Raw genomic sequence first — 20,860 nt, forward strand, 5'->3', positions numbered from 1 at the left:
GAAAATACCTCCGCTGTCGCCAAAACCCTTAAAAAAATAATAATAATAAAAAAAAACCAAGGCTCGTGTTTAAGCTTTAGCGCCCGTGCCGCTGTTTCGCTGCCGTGTGAAGATTTTTCTCACACCGCGGTTATTCCGCGAAACCCTGTCGCCCCATGCAAGCAGTTTAACCAAGGTAACGCCGCCAGGCGCTGCATCAGCCTTCGAGTCCTCCCGGATGAGCTCACTTTTTATTTTTGAAGCCTTTCTGGCTGATCTGACGTTCTGCCCGCTGTATAAATAAACCCTTATTTCCCCGCCGGACAGAGAGCTGCGGTCAGCAGTGGATGAGCACTCTGAGTTGGCGCGTGATATGTGAAATCACTGAAAGGGGCAGTTTTAAGTCTGCCCTGTTGCCTTAACACGAGCACTGTAATGATGTAAAGGAGCTAGGTTGCAAAACAGAAGAAAAAATTACCACACTGCTACCTCCTCTTGAACCCCCCCCCCTTATAATTCTTTTATGTTAATGTGTAATAAAAGCCTTAAACACATCACTGTCAAGTTAGGTGTCTTGTTTTAAATGTAGTTTTGTTTGCCTGACCAGCTGCTTGGAGAGTGGACATTTTACTGCATTTTATAGACTGTTGTTGCTGCAGTACCACCCGAAATAGTTGTTAATCGTTGGCTCTGAATGACAAAGGCAGCAATTAAACCCCTTCCTAAATTTGCAGAAGTCGATCTTCATCTAAGGTCATCTGTCAGTCTCTGTAGAGTTTTGTTTCTCGGGCAAGGTCCAGAAGTTTTAACTGCTGCTCCTGCTTTTTGGAAATGTATCTGATTTCTTTGCCTCTAAAGGCAGAGAAAGATCTCTGTTTCGGTACAGCTTTTTTTTTTTTTTTTTTTTTTCCCCAAGTTGCTTTCAGGTTGGGAGTCTTAAAAATGCATCATGTTGGGGGATGAAAGCAAAGGAGGGGGGCCCTAAAAAAAAAAAACTCTATTTCTGTCATGACTATTTAGATTATCTAAACCCACTTTGTTGCTTTGAGTCCTGTTAAGGAGCTTTTTTTTTTTTTTTAATGCTGTAAGGTCTCCTTGTAATTAGCAGCTCTCTAGATCAGAGGCTTTGTGTAGCAAATTTGAGGTTCAGACCAGGGATCCTGGCAGCTGAGTCTAAACCCTTCGTGTGAACGTCGTTTATCCTCAGCTTCCTCTGCCGAGAAGGAGGCTGAGGAGGAAGCCGCAGTGCATTGCAAAGATAACGTTTTTAAGTCGCCTGTGGACAGCTGCTGGTCTAAAGGAGCGGGAACTGGTGCCTGGCGCAGCGTCTGGTGTCCTGCAATTTCGGCTGGTCGTCCTAACCTCGTTTTCGGGAAGCGCGGGAAAAAACTACGGAGCCATATCTAAGGCAGTGCTCCTCTTGTCATCCCGGGAGGTGTCGTAGTAGCGAGTTTTGTTTTGCACTTATTCTTCAGCCCCAACGAGTCCTGGGAGCTTCTCACGGTGCAAAAGACTCTCGGGACTTTTTCCGCCCTGGCGTACATTGCAGCCTGAGGAAGGTCTGGTTTTCTTGGTAGATTGGATTTGACTTTGGGGTTGCGTGTTTGTATTAACAAATGGTCACTTACAATTGCATTTTTAAGGCTTTGATTTTCTTCCAAGTGTTTTGCTTAATCATCTTGAGTAGGCTGAGGGAAGGAAAGAATTAGCTGAGGTCAGGGAAGTTGAAGCTGCCCATGTTACTTTTCAAAATTGAAGCTTAGTCCTGAGCGTTCCTAAAGGCAGGAAGAAATCCACCTCCTGTTCTTTTCCTCCTGGACTCGGAGGGAGCAAGGAGAAACCAAAATCCCATCAGGGAAAAAACAAAACGAAACAGGGAAATCATGAAGCCAGATAGGCTCTGCGGTGTTTGGTATCTACATCCAGGCTAGTAGTCTAGTTTGCCTTTCTTAGAGAGAAATATATCTAGGATGTGATTCATCGCTAAAATGGATTAGAGGGATCATAGTCTAGAAGTGCCTGCTTGTCTCCACTGGTGATGAAGAGAGTCTAGACAGCTCAGATGAAGACACGTTCATTACAGGCACCGAAAGGTAGGTGAGAGGGTTCCCATCGTAAGGATCTTTGAAATAATGGGCACTTTAATAATTTCTAATGAATATTCACATGAAGGAATGAATAGAAAAAGAGGAAGACCTTATCGAACACTTTCTTAAAAAAAAACCAACAAAACAAAACACATTGTGATCAAAGGAAAAATCCCGCCTCTGTCTGTGTTCAGTCATACGTGCTTCCATTAAAGTGTAGACAGAACATCCCTTCACATCTTAAAGATTGAAGTTGCAAATTCAGTGATTTTGGGTGGTTCCCCAAGAGAATTTTTTTTGGCTCTGCTAAAGGCATGGATGCGGGGACTGTAATACCTTCCAAAGGAGAACTTTTTCTTAAGGAACTTAGGATCAGGAAAACAGCTCTCTTTGAAGCATGTTTGCGAGACCTTGGCATTAAGCTTAAAAACCACATTAGCTAGAACATGCTGTGTTTAAGCTAAGGTAACATGAATGTGAACTGATGGCAAATAAACCTTATTGGAGAAAACTGAAAATCATCTATCTTTACGTCTTGTTGTGTTAGCTCTATAACCGATGCACTTAGATCTGCCCTTAACTTCTAAGCATCGAGCATAGTCTGTCTACAACTTTACAAGTGCTGAAACTACTAATGATGGCATCAAGGTATTAAGCGTGAAAGCTTCTTAGTGAGCGATTAGATATCCCTCTAAAGATCATTACGGTCAGCTGGTAGTGCCATTTTGAGAAGAGAATGCAGCGCGTTTACAAGTGGAAAATCACAGTCTTTGAGATAAATGAGGGACTTCAAAGCTGTGTAAAGGGGAAACAATTTATACATGCCAGGACATATTCCTAATTTTTTGAATGTCGAAAGCATGACTGCCTGCTGTGTTTAAGAGAAGCAAAGGCTGAGTTTCCAGAAGGAAGGAGAGAGGGAGACCTGTACTATGTAGATGCCATATTTAATAAATAATATGCAAGGTTTTCAATAATCTGCATATTTTTATAAGTGCCTAACAAATAAGAGAACAAAATTAGCCCTTTGAATGTGCGTGGCATTAAGGAATAAAACTTCCTTTATGAATGATTTTGTAGTCTTAAAAGAATCCTGTAACAGAAATAGGGGAGACCAAATATTGTTTCTTCCAATACCTGTTGGATTTCAAAAACCAAACATTGTCCTGTCCCCCAGCCACAAGTTCTCACTCTCCTATTTTGAGAGGTGAAACATGGAGCTTTCAGGCCTTCCAAATACTTCTCTTTGAAAAATGTCTCAAGTTCAGTGAGTAGTTGCTTTAGTTAACTGAAGGTGATGACTTCAACTAGAAAACGCTTAGCAATCTAGGATGGCAGCGATAGTACCTTTTGGAGAATCCTTTCTATGAGAAGGAAGTGGTTTTCAGGGCTGTCTCATCATTTCTTTCATGGTTGGTTTGTATTTCCCCGGATGCCCAGAAATCTTCATCATCATTTTTATACCTGGACAAAAATACGAAAAAGTCATCACATAGTCTAGAAATAAAGAGAATAATTAAGGTACATATCAAGCAAATGCAAACAATAAGGATATTCAGAGTCGTAATTCATTTTCTGTCATCTGTTTGAGAGTACAAAACGCCAAAGGTTTGTGTGATAACGTGTGAAAGAAAGGTCTTGTTCCCCTTTTAAAAGTTAATTCCCAAGAACAAATAGTGCAAGAGTCCCCGTGGACAAATGGTTCCCGACTTCGTTGACTGAGAGATGCAAAGTGCCCTACTTATCCGGGCTGCTACAGGCTTGACCTCCTTATATCATCTGACACCTCGTTTGGTAAGAGGTTGCTGCATGATCTCAAATCCTCAAATTATGTAAGACTTGTACTGTTGCTTTGAAGTTAGTCCCTCCCTTAAATGTTTGTTTACTTCTTGGTATGTCCTGTTGTGGGGATTGTCAAAGATGAATAGTCAAAGAAAGGAGGCTATCAGGTTAGTACAAATTTTCTATTCTTCTTCACTTACCAAATCTGCGTGGAGCTCTGATTATCCCTCTTTCACAGTCAGGGAATATACTGAAGATGTCCTACGCTGGTTGGTGTTTTACTGCATAAATGATGACTTGGAAGTTTTTTGTTTATTTGTTTGTTTTGAGGTGGAAGGAAGTGAGGAATCACTTGTTATGTTGTTACAGGAGAGAAGTGGATGCTATCTAACAAATATTTAAGAAGTAGTTATGCTGAATTTGTTGGTTTTGTTTTTTAATATTCAGTTTCCCTGCAGTTTTTAAAAATCATGAAATTTGCATGCAAAAAAAAGAAAAAGCTTAATTAACACTGTGTGTGTGGCTTGTGGAATATTTCTTGTGCTATGGTCTAGAGGTTTTGCAGTCTGTTCTACATAAGCAGTCAATCCTGCAGCAAGTACGCAGGTGGGGCATGCAGGCTTTGCACGTGGGAATTCCTTGGGAAGGCTGAAGGAGGAATCTTCTGGCCTGTAATCTCCAGCGTACCAGCCGCATTGCCTCACGCTGCTCCTCCTCATCCAGCCCTGGATAACTTTTACATTTTCCCTACCCATCTCAACGTCCTCAGCCTTGTTTTACACGCAGTTAACGTGATGGAGCTGTCCTAGGCTTTCCCTGTTAAAGGGAGCAGGATGTACATCTTAACGGGACGGTCAACAAAAATGCCCCTTGCGTGAGCCCTGGACTCCCAAACCACATAGAGATTTAATCAATAGATATAACAAATACTGCTGAATTAAGTTACAAAAAGGTTCTTCTTCCGGACATTAAGAGAGAAGCACAAGGACCTTTCTGTCATGTAACAGTATTTTTGGTTTTTGTATTTTTAAGGCTGGCATTACTCTGCATTCTTGCTTAACAAATGTAAAGATTTTCGCCATTTCCATACCAATCCCATATTTAAAATTTAACGGACTATAATACTTCACCTGTTTTATACAAAGCTTGTCACAATTTTTTTATTTTCATGACTTAAATATTAATATTTCTATCCATGTGAAATTTTACTGAAAGTTCTACTTTATTAGTTTTATTTTTATTTGCGTGTGGGCATAAAATGAAATAATTCCCAAATATAGCCATAGCCAAGAGATCCATCTGTTCTTTGCATTTTTGAAATGGCAAATTAATCTTTAATATATAACTCATCAAATGTCTGGTCTTCTATATTGTATGCCAACTGAGATCACAGAAATGCCATTATTTGCCMTGCCTTCCATTTTAGGTAGTCCTTTACATGAGAATAACAGTTTTATGAAGGATTTGTATACCCCACCAGCGTTGTGTACTTCCTTCAGTTGCTGTAATTGGTCAAAAAAAAGGGTAAAAAGAGCCTCCAAAATTTTTCTTGCTTTAAACTAGTTGGCATTCCTTTAAAAAGGTTGTATATAAGTTGTGAGGCAATAGAAATTCTGTTTCAGAAACATCTTTAATATACATACTTATTTCTAATCGTGATTTAGAAGTAGCATTGTTTTGTCCATTTTCTTTTCCATTTCACTGTTTGGACAATGGCAACCATTTTTAGAAATACTAAGCTTACACACAGTGTTATCTGCCATAAATGGAATTTCTATATTAAGCTTTGCATGTTCCAAATTTTGCTTAAGAGGCATTGTTTATCAGCTGTGTATCTTGGCATGGGTTTTATTGCAGCTCCCATTTGAAGAACAATTATATTTGTTTATAAGAGAGAACACACGATTTCAAAATTGCTCTGAATCCTAGCGAATGAGAATTTCAACAAATGGCATTCTATGTAATGCTAAAACATCGTCTTGAAGACGGAGGCAATGATCTCACCGGTGTTTTGGCAGGGCAGAGTACAGGGCCAGGGGGCTGCTGTCCCTGCAGGGAAAGTGGCCTGGGGAGGCAGAAGGTAAGCAGCGGCCGAGGGTGGCGTTTTACAGGGTATTTGGGAGGCCAGATGGTAGACAAATGCGAGTTGTCAGGAAAGTAGGGCATAAGCATAGTGCCAGGTTTTTTTAAGGCAAGGTGGGATGCTTTTCTGAAACGTGTTAAGTGCGAATGCTGAAGACATCAGCAGAATTAATTTGGCAGGCCTGTTTGCCGTGACCTACCAGCAGTTTTGTGTTAGAAAGCTCTTACGTGTATGCAAGACTGAAATAACCTGGAGGTGAATCAGACCCATTGTTTTTTGGGTTTTAATGTATCTATGAGAAAGGTTTTTCTTTTGAAGAATAATATCTAGTGCTTCTGGGTAGGACAGCAGGCGTGTCAATGTCAGTAGAGTTAAGGCTGGATGGTTTTAAAATTGTTTTAAGAAGTGTTGACTTCCAGGAAATGGTTTGACATGCTCGTAAGGTGAAAGTAGTTGCTTTTTATTCCTCAAGTAAACATATAGTAGTATACTTGGAAGCCGTAGTGGGTGCATTTTAAACAGCACTAAGAATCCCAGCTTTTTTTTTTTTAAGATGCTTAGTAGATCCTTTCACGAAAGCAGTGCGGTTGTTATTTAGGAAACTCTTTAAATTTTGCTTTCTTGGTGTTTTGAAAAGATTAGGTCTTCTGCAAGTCACGAGATCGAGTTTCCCAACCTGCTCTGTTGGTAACTCATTGAATGACCTTGGGCAAAGCCCTTGGCCTCTTCTTACCTTATTTTTCCATCTGCAATGCAGGGATGTTAAGATATACCTGCCTCACAAGAGCGTTGAACTAAAATGCTTTTTTAAAGATTTCATATACTCTGAGGTGGCAGTTGCAAAACATTAATTTAGATTGTCTGCAGATAGTTGGCAAAAGTTGTTTGCTTTGACAGTATTATGGTAATTTTAGCCAAAGGTTGAAAGCAATTTTTATTCTGGACTGAACAAGCCACTCCTCTACAGGGTGAACTCTGCCCTACCGTTTTCTTTTAAAAGTTGCTGCGATCCTAGGCTTACCATTACTTGCAGCGTTGAGTGGGAGCTCTTGTGGAGACAAGTCACTGCAGCGCTTGAAATAATTTGGCTGAAAGCTTTCCCAGTTGGAGGAGGTGGGAGTTTTGCATGGCTTTAGTAGGGCTGGGACTTTGCCGCATGTTGTATAAACCTGTCCAGAGCCAGCTAACGACTGCTACTCATGTGCCAAGTGCCTGGCAGTGCTAATGCTTCCCCTGTGAGGCACCGGGGTAGCTATTTTAATGGCAGAGAAACAGTGGGAACAATTTGAGAAAAAACCCTCAAAGACTATATCCGTCACTTGTGGATATTCTCAAATATGGTCAGATCGGAAGGCAAAGTTAGATAAAAAATCTGCATGGCAAACATTTATGTGAATTAGAAACTCCATAGTGTTACACAACAAGAAGCTCTGTAGTCATACCTCTTTATCACTGTGTCACTTCTGGTTCTGTGATACGCAAATGCTTCAAAGCTGGGGTGTTGCTCAGAGGCATTCGGTCTTGACCCAGGGCCTCCCGTGGTGAAGGGACTGTTGAAAAATAGAGGCTCTCTGGGATCTCGCGTTCTCACACCCACCCTTTTTGTTCTGCCTTTGCATTGGTGGAAATGTAATTGTGGGAAAGCTATGCCAAGGAGCCGGGTTTGTACTTCACCCTGCAGGCCTCGATGACTTTAATCTTTCCCAGTGTCGAGCTGTGTGATTGCGGCCATGTGCTGAGAAAGCATTTCCTCCCGCGTCAAGGAGTTGCATTCTTGGCAGTCCCATTGTTCCCAAGAAACGTCCATATTTTGGAAAGGTCGCGGCCGTGGAGGCCGGCGCTCAGGTAACTCGAGCTACTCGTGAAGGGCTCTGAAGTTTGATCCCAACACCGTGAAGTTGACTCTGAAGTTAACAGAGAGGCAGCGCAGGGAGCAGAGGGTGAGGACAGCATCTTCTCAGCAGTAGTAAGCTGTTGTGGTTGCTGAGTAGGCTGTTTGCTGAATAGATAGGCTAATACGTTTTTAACCGATAAACTTTTTCCAGATTAGGGTTTTTATTCTTGGCTGTACCTAGTTTGTTGTAACAACCAAGCATGGGTCATGGGGCTAGGTGGTAACACTGCCTGTATCAGACGGAGTCTGTCGCAGCCAGACACGGATTAATATGTATATTTTAGCAGTCATAATTGATGGGATATTTAGTTACAGTGAAGAATTAAAAGGACCTCGAAGCTGCCTTGAAATTCTCAGAGCATGTGGCTTCAGGGGAAAGATGGTTCTGGGAGCAGAAGACTTTTTGTAGTGGTCATCTGTCTTAGCAACATCTTTGTCTTTTCCATGATTAGTTTCAGCTTGCTGCTTCTCATCAAAGTTCGGGTGTCTGTTGACCATGATAATAAAATAACTAAAAGGAGATACTCACATGGCCTGTCAGTGAAATTGAGATGTGATTTTAATAAGCCAGTCATCTGATTTGGGTTGGAAACACTGTAAATATTACTTGGAGACTGTATCTTAAAACCTTACTGGCCAGATACTGAAAAAATACTGTAACTTTACTGTAATTTGGCCAGCTAAAACATACAAAGTAGTCATGTCACTCTCATAGTTGTGTTATTTTCCCACGGCCTTTAAACATGATTTCTTTAGGTTTAGGATTCCACCCCACTATGAGATTTCTTAAGTCTCCTTTCTGAGCTTGGTAAGACAGGAAAAGGTAAGGGAAAGAGGTTGTTCTATTTTCACGTGTTTCAGTGTCGTATACATCTGTCTCAGTGCTCCTTTCTTTGGAGCAGGATACGCTTTTGTTTGTTGTGCGCTGATTTTTCACGACTGTTTCCTGCTTACATGCAGTAGGGTGTTTTTTTTCCCCCTCATAGACTGTTTTATCGTAGCTGCTTGTCATTAAATACTTCTGAAGATGTGTGTGTGTGTGTGTGTGTGTGACATTTACAAACCAAAGTTCCTTGGGTGGCAACTTCTCAGCGTCTTGAAACGATGCCAAGAATGTCATGCAGTCACATCCAGGCGTGCTTTTGAACACAAACTCTAAAGGTACTGAAAGGCTGGGGTTATGGGCACAGGGTAATTACACAGAGAGAATATTAGGTGTAGTTTGTCTGTTCCTTTGCTAACTTTCTCCACCCTCGTACGCTGAACAGCCAGAGCCTGCTTGTGTACTTATTTTTAAATTTAAAAGTTTGTTATGAAATGGAGAAACAAAGTTCAACCTCTTTGTGGTAAGCGTACGTGGGCTGAGCCTGTTCAGCTGTTAGCATGTAGTAGTCTGAAAAATATGGTAACAACTTGTTACGTCTTGATCTGTTAATACAAGTAAACTTTAGTTGTTTGGTGCCGTTTTCTGCTATCTTTCACTTCAGATGCAGCAACTCCTCCTTTTTAGCTAGAAAAAAGACTGTATTTACTTCTACAGATCTTATTTTTGCAGTTTTGAGGAATGGGTTTTCTTACAAATATGCTGATGCTGACTGGTGTTATTGCAGAATGCATCGTGTGTACGAAACTACCGCCTGCCAATCGCCTTCATATTTAGGTCAGTGTTAGAACAAAGTGAATCAGCTCCTGTAAAGAGATGTTTTAACCCTCCATCCCAACCTCCTGAGTTTTCAGAAACCACACTCGAAATTTCATCGTAATTATTTCTGCTTGGAGGTGTCAGAACAGCCGCATGGATTATTAGAGTAATGCTGGTGACTTTGCTTTGCTTTGCTACAGGTTGTGCACTAATGAGCGTACGGTTGCCTGGAAAGATGCTTAAAAAAGAACAGGCCTGCGTTCAGCTGGAGTTCAGGGAGTCAAAACTTACTCATAAGCCCTGCTCCCAGTCTGTCGCTGAAATTGTACATATAGGACTTGCAAACAACAGGGACATTGGAGCACCAGGGGCTTTCAGCTTTGGAATTTGGCACCTGGTTTGGTCCAGAAATAGTCCGAGTTACTTACCTTCAGGGCACAGAAGAACACAAGCTCTCAATTATCTGCTTGCTTTGACCTTTTTAAGGAAAGAGGGTAGTTTGATTTTTATGGGGATGCAGTTCTTGGTATGTGTAGTTCGATGTAGGTTTTTAAATCACATATATCTAGAGGTTGGGGGAAATTCTATTTAAGTACGTATTTTAGATTTGTGTAGTATTTAGTAGTACTGTGGAAATAGCAGTCTATAATGTATCTGTACATGCATCACTTTGGTATATCATTTTTCATCCAGAGGAGAAGTCAAAGTGCTTTATGAGCTGTATCAAGGTTCCTTTAATCTATAACTAGAATGGAATATGACCCATTTTAAAGCAGTGTTTTGGTTTCTTTTTTTGACAGCTAGCATCATACTTTTGCTTGATGATGGTTGGCAATAACCAGAGCTTTTTTCCCAAACAGTATATTTTTGCTTTCAGGCTTCTTTGACCAGTTTTCTGGCACTGTTTTTCTGGAGTTAGGTCCAGGGAATCTAACTGGCAGTTTGTTTCAGTAGTGACTGTATGAAGAATATTAAAAGGATTTGTGTCTTCTGGGTAGACCTTATCAGCATACAGTGCTGTCACTAGCTGATATTTGCAGCTGATATTTTTTGCATACAGATCATCTACTTTGACTTAACTCTGATCTGGAAAGGGAGCAAGGAGAGAAAAAAAGGTTCCTGTTATTTCCGCTTAGAGATTACTGTACGTTTGCTTTGGATTTCCTGACTAGACTTGGGAATCTTTTGCTGACATCAACCGTGTGAATAACCTGCTGTCATCTGGGATTCATGCTGAGGGAGGTTGTCCTATGTTATTGTCCTCAATAGATCTTTCTAGGAGATAATCTTTACTTAGAGATTATTTTGACAGTGTATTGAATCATAGCTGATCTAGACAGAGTTCCTGATTTCAATTAATTTGGGCAGAAAAAAAATAGCATCTCTGAATATTTCTGCAAGAGAATTACAGATCATTTAACAGTCCCAGTTAAACATGTTTTAAAGGGAGCTCTTAAAAAGCCATTTTATTTTCTTTTTTTCCCTGTTAAAATTTGGCATATGTTACCCTGAAAAATTAAAAAGGCTTCGAATGATTTTAAGTTGCTTCTTTTTTAACTTGCTCTGACTGTCGGGGGCTAGTTTTTTTAAAACCTGGAGTTTGGCAGCTCATTGCCTGCAGTGCGTGTTAATGCTTCTGCCTACTTTATTTTACATGAATGGCTCCAGTGTTTCCTGGTTGCTGTAATGAGGGTAGTCACCAGAGTTACAGCTGACTCACAGTTCCGAAATCAATTCGCAGAAATGACAATTGTCCCACATTTTAAAATTGCAAAAGGGTAAGGCAGGTTGTGAGATCCCTTGATTCAGCACAGCCTGCCATTGACAAAAAGCAGCAGGTATCCCGTTGCATTGACTAGTTTGGAGTCTCCCTTTTATCTCATTTTGCTGGGGAACAAAGAGAACGGCTCACTTTGTATTCTTTTCTCAAGTGCTTTCATTTTTCCTACATAAATAGAGCATAGCTGCATAGTTAGTTAGTAGAACTGAAAAACGCAATTGCTTGAAAATGAGGCATTTCTGTGGAAATGAGAACGGCTTATATATGATCCGTGCAGCAGGACTTGAAATGTCATCTTCACAGTTTTAAATGAGAAAAAAAGCAAGTTTTGTGCGTTCTGTGAGCTGCAACATGCCAAGTACTGCAGCCGGCGACGCAGGCGCATTTGGAGTCTCATTTTTGTAATCTGAATCCCATTGCTAGATTCTTACACTTCAGTGTTGCTGGGGCTCTGCCCCTATGAATAAAGCTTATGGTTGGATTATTAATAGATTTTATGTTGATTAATAGGAAGTAGATACAGAGGAGACGTTTGTGATTAAGAACACATGCATCTTATTTACTTTGAAAACACTAGGCAGTTATGTGCAAAGCAAATGAGTATTTTTAAAGGGCTTTTACAGTGGAAGCAACTTATAGTAGAGTATACCTATGAGAAAAATACTTTATGCCTTCTTCCTTATTAAAGTAAAAATGATCTCCTTTATAACTCAGGTTTTCCATCTGGTTTCACTGACAGTGAAGTCATAAATCTTATACTTTGCATATTTTACACTATAATGTCATGAGAAGGGCTGGAGTGAAACTAATTTTAAAAGTTTTGTGTATCTGAGCCAGACAAAAGGGCGCCTGAAATCCTTCCTGGTTAAAACTTCAAGTTCTTCATGCATTAGCATATGTGACAAGCAAAATGATGAAAAGCACCTAAAAGGCGAATGAAGCTGTAAGCCTAATATGTTTAAAAAAGCAAATTCCCAGCATAGACTCCCTCTCTGTGAAATGCGTGTGTTGTGACAGCTCAGGAGATTATTTTTTTCTGCCTGCTGGCATTCTGCTCCAGCAAGCTTACGTGGATGTTGAAGAGCAGGTTTTCCTGTGTTGGGAAAAGGCTATGTGCCAGAGCACATTCTGCGCCTGGAAAAAATCGGCACGTCTCTCCTCGTTTTTTATATCGCTAGCGAAAGGGGCAAACGAAGTTATAAAGCCATTTTCTTTATGCCATTTTGCTTACCTCGAGACCTATTGATTACCTGAAATACTGTCAAGGAGCATGATGATTCGAGCTATCTGTTACCTTCCTGGGTTAAAATTTTCTTAGCTTTCTGAATGGTTGTTTCTCTAAAAGCTTTATGAGCTTCTGCTGTTAAATAGATTTTGTTAGGGGAATTTTTAATAACTTCTTTTCTAAGATTTGGCAAAGGACAGTTGTTTTCAAAATCACTTGCAGGAAAACGAAAAGCCATATTTGCGTTTTAATATTCTGGGAACGTATCCTTGTGCAGCTTACATGTTTTAGTTTTGTGTATTTTTAAAACCAGGGTAGTTTAAAAGGAGTGCTGTTTTTCTGCTTGAAACTGCATATAACTCACTGTCAGATGCTTTATTTTGATTCTGCTATGTGCTATAACTGTCCAACAAACCAGCTATAATTAACTGTTCCATCATTCTCCTGTTCACAGCACATAAAAACTTTTACTTACTTTTGAACATTTATGTTTGTTCCTTCAACTGGAAAAGTAATACTGCTTTCTCTAAAGAAAGGAGAATTGCACTGCATAATTTATCCTTGCTACCGTTTTTTTTCCTCTCTAAAAACTGAATTAGGAGATCAGGAAAGCGCAAATTACTGTCTCAAAAAGCCTTGATTTGTTTAGGGACACGAACTCCTAAAACTCCCTGGAGTAAATGGAAGTTACCCGCATGATGGCTGTTTCTGAAAATGTGCTTATATCGAATTCAAGCTCTTGTAGAATTTATTGTCTTACCAGACTATTGTTTTGGAGATGTATGTGATTTATTGAGGACATCTTAAGATGTCACCTGGAGATTATCTTTTCCCCTAGGGGAAGGCTATGATTTTAATAATATAGTCCATGTTTTAAGCATCCTTATAAAAATGCTAAAAACAGCCCATTCCCATTTTAAAGCACCGTTTAAATATAAACCCAGTGCTGCCATTTGCTTAAAAGATAGAATCTTAGAAAAGTAGAATATTTAAAATGTTTTAGGCAATATGTAGTTGATCATAATACAGAGCATTAAGACCTGAGAAGGTCTTAAAAGAGTAAAGGGACAGAAGCTTGTCGAAGCCCTAAAACGTATTTCAGGCCTCCTCGAAGGGAACGGTAAAACATGAAGTATTGTGGTTGGTTTGGGAATTATTTTCAGATTCTCCCCACATGCATTCTCTGTCTATGTTTGTGTTTTAAAAGAGGTTTCTCTATTTTGTGCCAATTTATTCCATAGTGGTAGCTGATAACTGGCATTACTCCTTCGGACTACTGAAAGCCTGTTTACATGGGGCCACTTTTCTCCTCCTTTTCCCCAAAGGCTGTAGAGAAAGACTTGACTTTTAATGAGGGTTCGAGGTGGTAAAGCGTTACCGGAGGTGAACAGTTAGCAGCAGGGTAGAAAGCAGAGGGAAAGGGATAAATGGTTCCTGGGCAAAACATGAGCAGTGAATTGCAGCTGGCTTCATTTTTAGGAACAAAATAGTTTACTGTATTAATGATCTAGAAGAGGGAATGAAAGTAGGTTGCACAGTTGCAGATGAGACAAAAATAAAACGAGCACAAATTTCTAAGAAAAATGAGACTGCACGAACGGGCTTCTCAGTGGTAGGAGATTCAGAGCTGGCAAATGCAAGGGATTATAAGCAGGAAGGGAAAATGTCATTCTATGTGAAATAACTTCATATATAGTGCTTCGTTATAGGTCGCCAGCGATCACTCAGGAGGAAAAACCTCGAGAGTTATTGCTGCGAGGGAGCAGAGCCCACGCCGAGGAAGAGGGCAAGAGAAAGGTGTCAGGCTTTCACTCCTGTCCTGGCGTTGCCGTATTTTCTCTGCTCTCCCAAAGTGATGCCAGACTTCCTCCTTTGGGGACAGCAGAGTAGGAGGAGAGGGTGTGGGAAAAGTGGGAACACGTGAAGAAGCTTGATGGCAACTGGACTTAAGGGTCGGTCAGAAAAGGAGGGTTGTAATAAGAGGGCGAGACCAGGAGGAGAGTTTTCTCAGGTTCACCATCCCTGCTGTATTTTGACTTTTTTTCCATTTTGTTTTTCTGTGGTTTTGTAGCCCCTGCGGATTGTTTTTCAGCGTTTTCAGAGGTTGCCTTCCCTTCTGCTCCTCCAAATATAATGGGGACAGAGCCCAGGGGCTTTTAGTAATATGCCACAGTTCTGGTTGCACAGAGATGTTGAGAAGGAAAACCAGTTTTCTGAAATCTTTCAGAATAATTGCCCTCTTGCTGTTACACTGGTGTTATGCAAACGAATGGTGTACCCGTACTCTGTTCTGCCCTGGTTAGCCGGCCTCAAAAAACACACTGTGTAGAAGAAGAAGGTCCCAAAATCAAATAATGAAGATGAGCAGCAGCCCAAGGCAGTTGCCCTGAGGGCAGAATGGAAGGATTTAAGTGGATGAATGTAAAGAGGGAATATAAACAGTCCATAAAATAATTTAGGATACCAAAAAAAAAAAAAAAAGATAGATTAACTTCTGTTTAGCCTTTCTTGTAAGATATGGAATGAAACCAAAAACGATTCACTTGAAAAGCAGCAAATTTCAAACCGATCGGGTTGTTTTTACACGTGGCAAACCTTCACCCACTGCGTTTGGTCTCTGAGTTAAAATTCTGGCCGAATTTTTTTAGGCAGTTGGTCATGCAATGGAGAATGAGCTCCTCCAGGGTTATGTCAGACAAAATTATTTTTAGAAATGTTATAAGCCCTCATGCCTCGGGGAAGAAATCAGCCACTCCGAAGACGATGACGTGTCCCCACTGGGCAAGCTTTAATAACATTATTCTCTATATTTCCTACTCTTTGGCGAAGCGTCTACCAATCTGCACTGTCAAGAGTCAGTGGACTAGATTGACTCCCCGTATGATCTAATATGCAAATCCTCTTCTGCTGTAATTATTGTTTATAAAAGCTGTTGGGTCTAAATGCTTTATACCCTGAAGTTTGCTGTTGCGACTGAGCTTGTAAACAGCGTTTGCTGATTCATACGCCTCTATCTAGGTTATTCTCCAGCAGTTGGCGAAAAAAAAAAAACTGGCTGCAGTTTTCTCACAAGAAACGGTGGCTTTTAGTATCGGCTCTTTGGAGGGACGAATCTTTTTTTAAAAGATGCGTAAGAGGCATTAAGGAGAAATCCGGAGCCGATTTTTCAGATTGATGGCAGCGCCTGTGAGCGCCATAACGTTTCTTTTTACCCGTGAGCAGGCCACGAGGGATTGCGAGGCCTCGGCAGGCCCCGGCACCCTCTCTGTATTTTTCCAGTCTTCCCACACAACCTAAGCTGATAAAACACCACGTTACACTGAATTAAATCTCCTCTATTGTCGCGGAAATGTAACAGGATCTGGCTGACATTTTACCCGTATTCTGCTTCCTTGACCGTCTCCTCCGAGGATTTAGTAAGAGAATATTTGCGGAATGATTACAGATTCCTTTGTACAGCTGGAATGTGTGGTGGAAACGGGATTTTCCGCAGCAGACAAAGGAAAAAGGAAAGTCCTTAAAATGTTGAATCCATCCCGTTTCCCTTATCAGCACAGTTTGTTACCGCGGATAAATATTTTACTTGCGTGCAGTATGAGACCTGTGTTGCTGTGTCTTGGGGGTGGGCAGTTGTGCAATGCTGAACGATTTCACTTGCTGCCGCTGCCATCGTTGAACACATGCTCGATCGTTGCTCAGAGGAAAAGGGAACAGATGAGTTAAAAATCCAAGCAGAAAATGCCACAAAAAAACCGCTGACATTTTGTTTTTAATTGAAATACACCATCTGTCCTCTGGTCACTTTGTGTCTCTTTACATTGATCCGTTGTTTCCTTTATGCCTTTTGTAGCAGTGACTCCAGCAGCAGCTCAAGCGACGAGTCCCCGGCACGGTCAGTTCAGTCGACAGCAGTTCCAGCACCTGCATCCCAGCTGCTTCCATCTCTGGAAAAAGATGAACCCCGCAAAAGTTTTGGGATCAAGGTGCAAAATCTTCCAGTGCGCTCAACAGGTAAAATTCATGTGTGAAAGTGTCTCTTCACAATGCCAAAAATGGGGAAAAAAGGAAGAGGAAGCAGATTAGAGACTGATGAAATAATATTTATTGTACGTTTTTGATATTAAATGCATGCAGTGTTTTGAACCTCTTCAATACTGAACAGGAAAACATGAGTGCAGTTTGAGCCATCTTTTATGAAACTTGGTTTCAGGGTAATTGCTGCCATAAAAATGTAATACAGTCATCAGATTACTTACGAAAAGCATGAAGTTTTGAATGAAGATACCTTTGGGAGACTTCAGAGTTATTCAGGAGTTTATTGTTGTTTTAGGACTCTTCACTGAGTTTAACTTCTGAGTTTCCCAGGTCAGAGGGGGAGTCTTCCTACGACTGTTACAATTTTTGCCAGAAGTTTAACTTCCTGAATCCCTGAAAGAAAATTTAAATAGCAGGCAAATTCCAGAGGCACTATGGTAAAACTTGCCCAGTGCCTTCCCCTACTGGATCCTATTGCCAGCTTCTTACAATGTTACCAAACTTCAGCTGTTCAGGCAGAACTTTTCCACAATTTTTTTCTGTTTGCTGTCTGCCTCATCATAGTTTTGCACCGATAAGGTTAGAGAAAAATACTTTCTTTAAATAATATTCGTAGGCATTTTGTTGAGAGACTACCATGTCCATGCTTTGGACGCTGGAACTGGCGTTGGGTAGGAGGTTGTGTTTCTGTCCGATAAAGGCCTTCTTTCATCCCTCTGGAGGAAAAATGCAGTGCAGACTTGGCTACGTTACGGAGGTCTTAAAAATGCCCTGCTGTTGACTGCAGCACGGGGGAGGATGGAAGGAAACTTATTAGAGTAGTCTGATAGAAAAGCAACTAAGAAACTTTAGGGCAGCTTGGGGCTTCTGATGAGTAGATGATAGGAGACGAGAGCGTATTAGGTTTTCGACCCAAAGCCTTGCCTCATCTAGTGCAGCAAATGGATGGTGCTCTCGGAAGGAGTGGTGAATGGTGACACCCTCCGTGACCTGGATTCGTGCTGGAGAAGCTGAGAGGTGTGTATTAAATGAGGCAGGGGCTTAAGGGATGCCAGGATTGCGTCTTTGACAAGGCAGTTGAATGCTGCCTCCGAAGACTAGATTCTCGCGCTGCTTCTGCCTCAGTTCTTGTGTGATGGTGGGAAAATTGCTTAATTAGTGACCATCTGTGAGAAATTTTGCAAGTCCCTAGCTTGAGTCCCTTGGCTTGAGCACTCACAGCTACTGGAACTGGTGCTTTGAAACAGTAATGTGGATTTTTGGGGGGGGGAAACCAGAAGCGTCTCAAATTTTTCACTTAGGGCAGTTTTGACCATTTATTCTCACTGTGCCTCAGTTTCTTTTTTTGTGTAGTATGAAGATATTAGGGTTTTCTATCATAATGTTGAGTATCGTAAAACACCCTTGAGCATGTTCATAAAAATATTTGAATAGTGCTTGCTAAATAATGCAGGGTACCACTCACCGAAGAGTACAGATGACCACTGTTCTCTGTGTTGATAAGGGAGAGATCCTGTGGAAGAAAGAGCATGGAGTCATTTGGAAAAAAATTGCAAAATTAATTCATACATACAAAAGTACTGGCTGAATTAAAATACTGTTTATTAACTTTTTGAGTAGCGCATATTGCAGTGTTAATATTCTTTCTACAGATGTTTTTCTGTAGTATTCCTTGAAGTGACACGACACCAGAGTAGGTGCCCACAGATAGCAGGCAGATCGTATGATCATGAGTCAGTGTTTGCAAAATCTGATGACTCTGCACGCCCAGTTATCTTTCTGAATTGACTGAAACAAATGCTATATAACTTTGATTTCCATTCCAGGTGTCTCATCCTAGCTTTGCAGAACTGCTCTATGCGGTATCTGTTTGCTCATGCTTTCAGTGGTGGGATTATTAATGAAGTAATGTTATTTATTTCTTCTTCATCATCTTGAAGTGGATGTCTCTTAGAAGTAATAACTATACGCTATCAGCTTTTGTCATGTAGAAGTCTGCACGGATAGTTTCTTGGTTTTAAAAAACAAGGTGAACAGAAGGGTCAGTCAGAAGCTTTTTGCATGGGCAAAGTTAACATCTAAAAACAGAGCCTGACATCGCTTCTGTGAACATTCAGGTTCAGATGAAATTGGGTGAAGGCATGTTTTGGAGAGAATGTCAGATTTCTTCATGTCTTTTATGGTTCTGTTAAGTTGTTAGGAAATACATTGTTATACTAACATTTGTTTGTTGGCTTAGATACAAGCCTTAAAGATGGACTTTTCCATGAATTCAAGAAGTATGGAAAGGTGACGTCGGTGCAGATTCACGGGGCCTCTGAGGAACGGTATGGACTGGTGTTCTTCCGACAACAGGAGGACCAGGAAAAAGCACTAAATGCCTCAAAAGGAAAACTTTTCTTTGGCATGCAAATTGAAGTAACCGCCTGGATAGGACCAGGTAAGGTCCATGCAGTTCTTACGCTTTAACTGGGCGCATGACCACACGTTCACTGACTCTTATAAAAAAGCAGCATAGGAGTAAGAAATGTTAAACTACCTTGCTGCTGAAACATAATTTAAAGTAACTGGGAAATGTGCCAGAATAAATTCCAGAGCAGGAAGAGTGGATGCTCTTAGGTCAAACAGGGAGAGAATTCCAGTCTTAAACCTCAGGGTAGGAAACCTGCCATCCTCTCACGCAGTGAGATCCTCCAGCTGCTGGAAGAAGCGATGTAACCTTCCATAGCTCAGTGAAGCAGAAGCCAATAGATAATCTAAGCATAGCATTGAGAGCTCACAGGCTTTTTTTCTGCTTTTAATTACAAGGACTAAGGATGGCAAAATTCTTGAGGCTTTGGCGTGACTGACTGACTAGTGAAAACTGTAGCATTGAGCTCATGGTTTTAGTTCTCCCACTCTACTTCAAATAATTGTTTAGAAATTGATTTGTGAAAATAATTTTTTTCCATGTACTGTTCCCCAAATACCATGAAGCCTTATTTGAATTCTCAATAAGCACTAATATTTGTTAAAAGAATAAATTTCCAGAGAAGCAGAGCTAGAACGCAGCTACTTTTCATCTGAGGATGCTCAAATTCCTCAGCAATTAGCTAGTGGTGTGATGTAGAGAGTTCAAATTCTCTGTAAATAAAACAATCACAAGTATAGTACTGCTGTATTTTTGTCAAAGCGTTGATTAGTCGAATTCTGATCATACCTGCTAGTCTGAAAGTAGATGTGAAGAAACAAACAAAAGTGAACCAAACCCACATGAAAAACGCCTCTGTATATTATAGATTTCTTGCTCTTTTTTGCTTCTAGAAACAGAAAGCGAGAATGAATTTCGTCCTTTGGATGAAAGGATAGATGAGTTTCACCCGAAAGCAACAAGAACTCTCTTCATTGGCAACCTGGAGAAAACAACCACCTATCATGACCTTCGCAACATCTTTCAGCGCTTTGGTGGAATAGTGGTATGTGGCTTTTTTTTTTTTTTTTTTTTTTTTTAAGTATATAGAGGTATTATTTTCCATTGCTTCTGTACAGACCTATAAAATGCTATAAGCAGTGGTAAACAGAATGTTGATCACAGATAATTCAGTCTTTTTATTTATATATATTTTTTCTTTATATATAAAATTTTATATAATATAATTTTGTATATAATTGTTACATTTTGTATAATAATTTGTCATTTATCTTGCTAGAATATACCCAAAAGCTTTTCTCTGCATTTCAAGTGAAATCTTAGGACGCTTGTATTGGGGGAGTAACTTTGCAATAGAAACACACTCTTAGGAGCAGCAGCAAGAAATGTATTTTCTGTTACCTCCAAGTGTTTGCAGAAAAACATAACTAGTTAGGCTGGTTATAAATATGCTTAGTGCTGTTTTCATGTTTAATCAGCACAAGTCTATGAAGTCTAAGCTTCCTGTTGATTTTTGAAACAAAGGGTTTAGTTGCTGCATGTGAAAATAGCCATCAGCTATGACAGTCTGTTCCCTAACAATCCAGCAGAATAGGCAGTAAGCAGATGGGTTAGTGATGACACATGCAGGATTCTGGTTTTCAGCTGAACTGGCTTAGCTGAGCGAGACAGCTAGAGCAGCAGTCGTTCCCTCCCTTCTCTTCATGCCACTCTGTATCAAGTCATACCAATGTTGGATTAAGAGTTTTCCAGAAAAGTCACTATCCACAGTGAGTTTAATTAATATGCTCGTGAATGCATCTGAGCTTCTACACTGATAGCTTGTCTCTGTACATGCTCTCTGTACAATGTTCTTCAAGTAGCCGTGGCTGCTTATGAACATGCGGTGCCTTAATCCTTCTGTTCTGAAATATTTTTGTGACTGTTGAGGTATCAGTCATACA

The 20,860-nt window shown here is 40.5% G+C and overlaps 1 protein-coding gene across 1 annotated transcript in view; it reads left to right on the forward strand.

Annotated features, from left to right (window-relative positions):
• SPEN (spen family transcriptional repressor) overlaps positions 1-20,860 on the forward strand; it is a 53,474-nt gene that overhangs the window by 10,400 nt on the left and 22,214 nt on the right. The window contains exons 3-5 of the mRNA XM_026089889.1: positions 16,323-16,483; positions 18,747-18,947; positions 19,811-19,962. Coding sequence (XP_025945674.1) covers positions 16,323-16,483; positions 18,747-18,947; positions 19,811-19,962 — 514 coding nt within the window. The remainder of the gene's footprint in view (positions 1-16,322; positions 16,484-18,746; positions 18,948-19,810; positions 19,963-20,860) is intronic.

The sequence above is a fragment of the Apteryx rowi genome, unplaced genomic scaffold (genome assembly GCF_003343035.1).
Source record: "Apteryx rowi isolate R43461 unplaced genomic scaffold, aptRow1 scaffold_835, whole genome shotgun sequence".
In the NCBI taxonomy this organism is placed as follows: domain Eukaryota; kingdom Metazoa; phylum Chordata; class Aves; order Apterygiformes; family Apterygidae; genus Apteryx; species Apteryx rowi.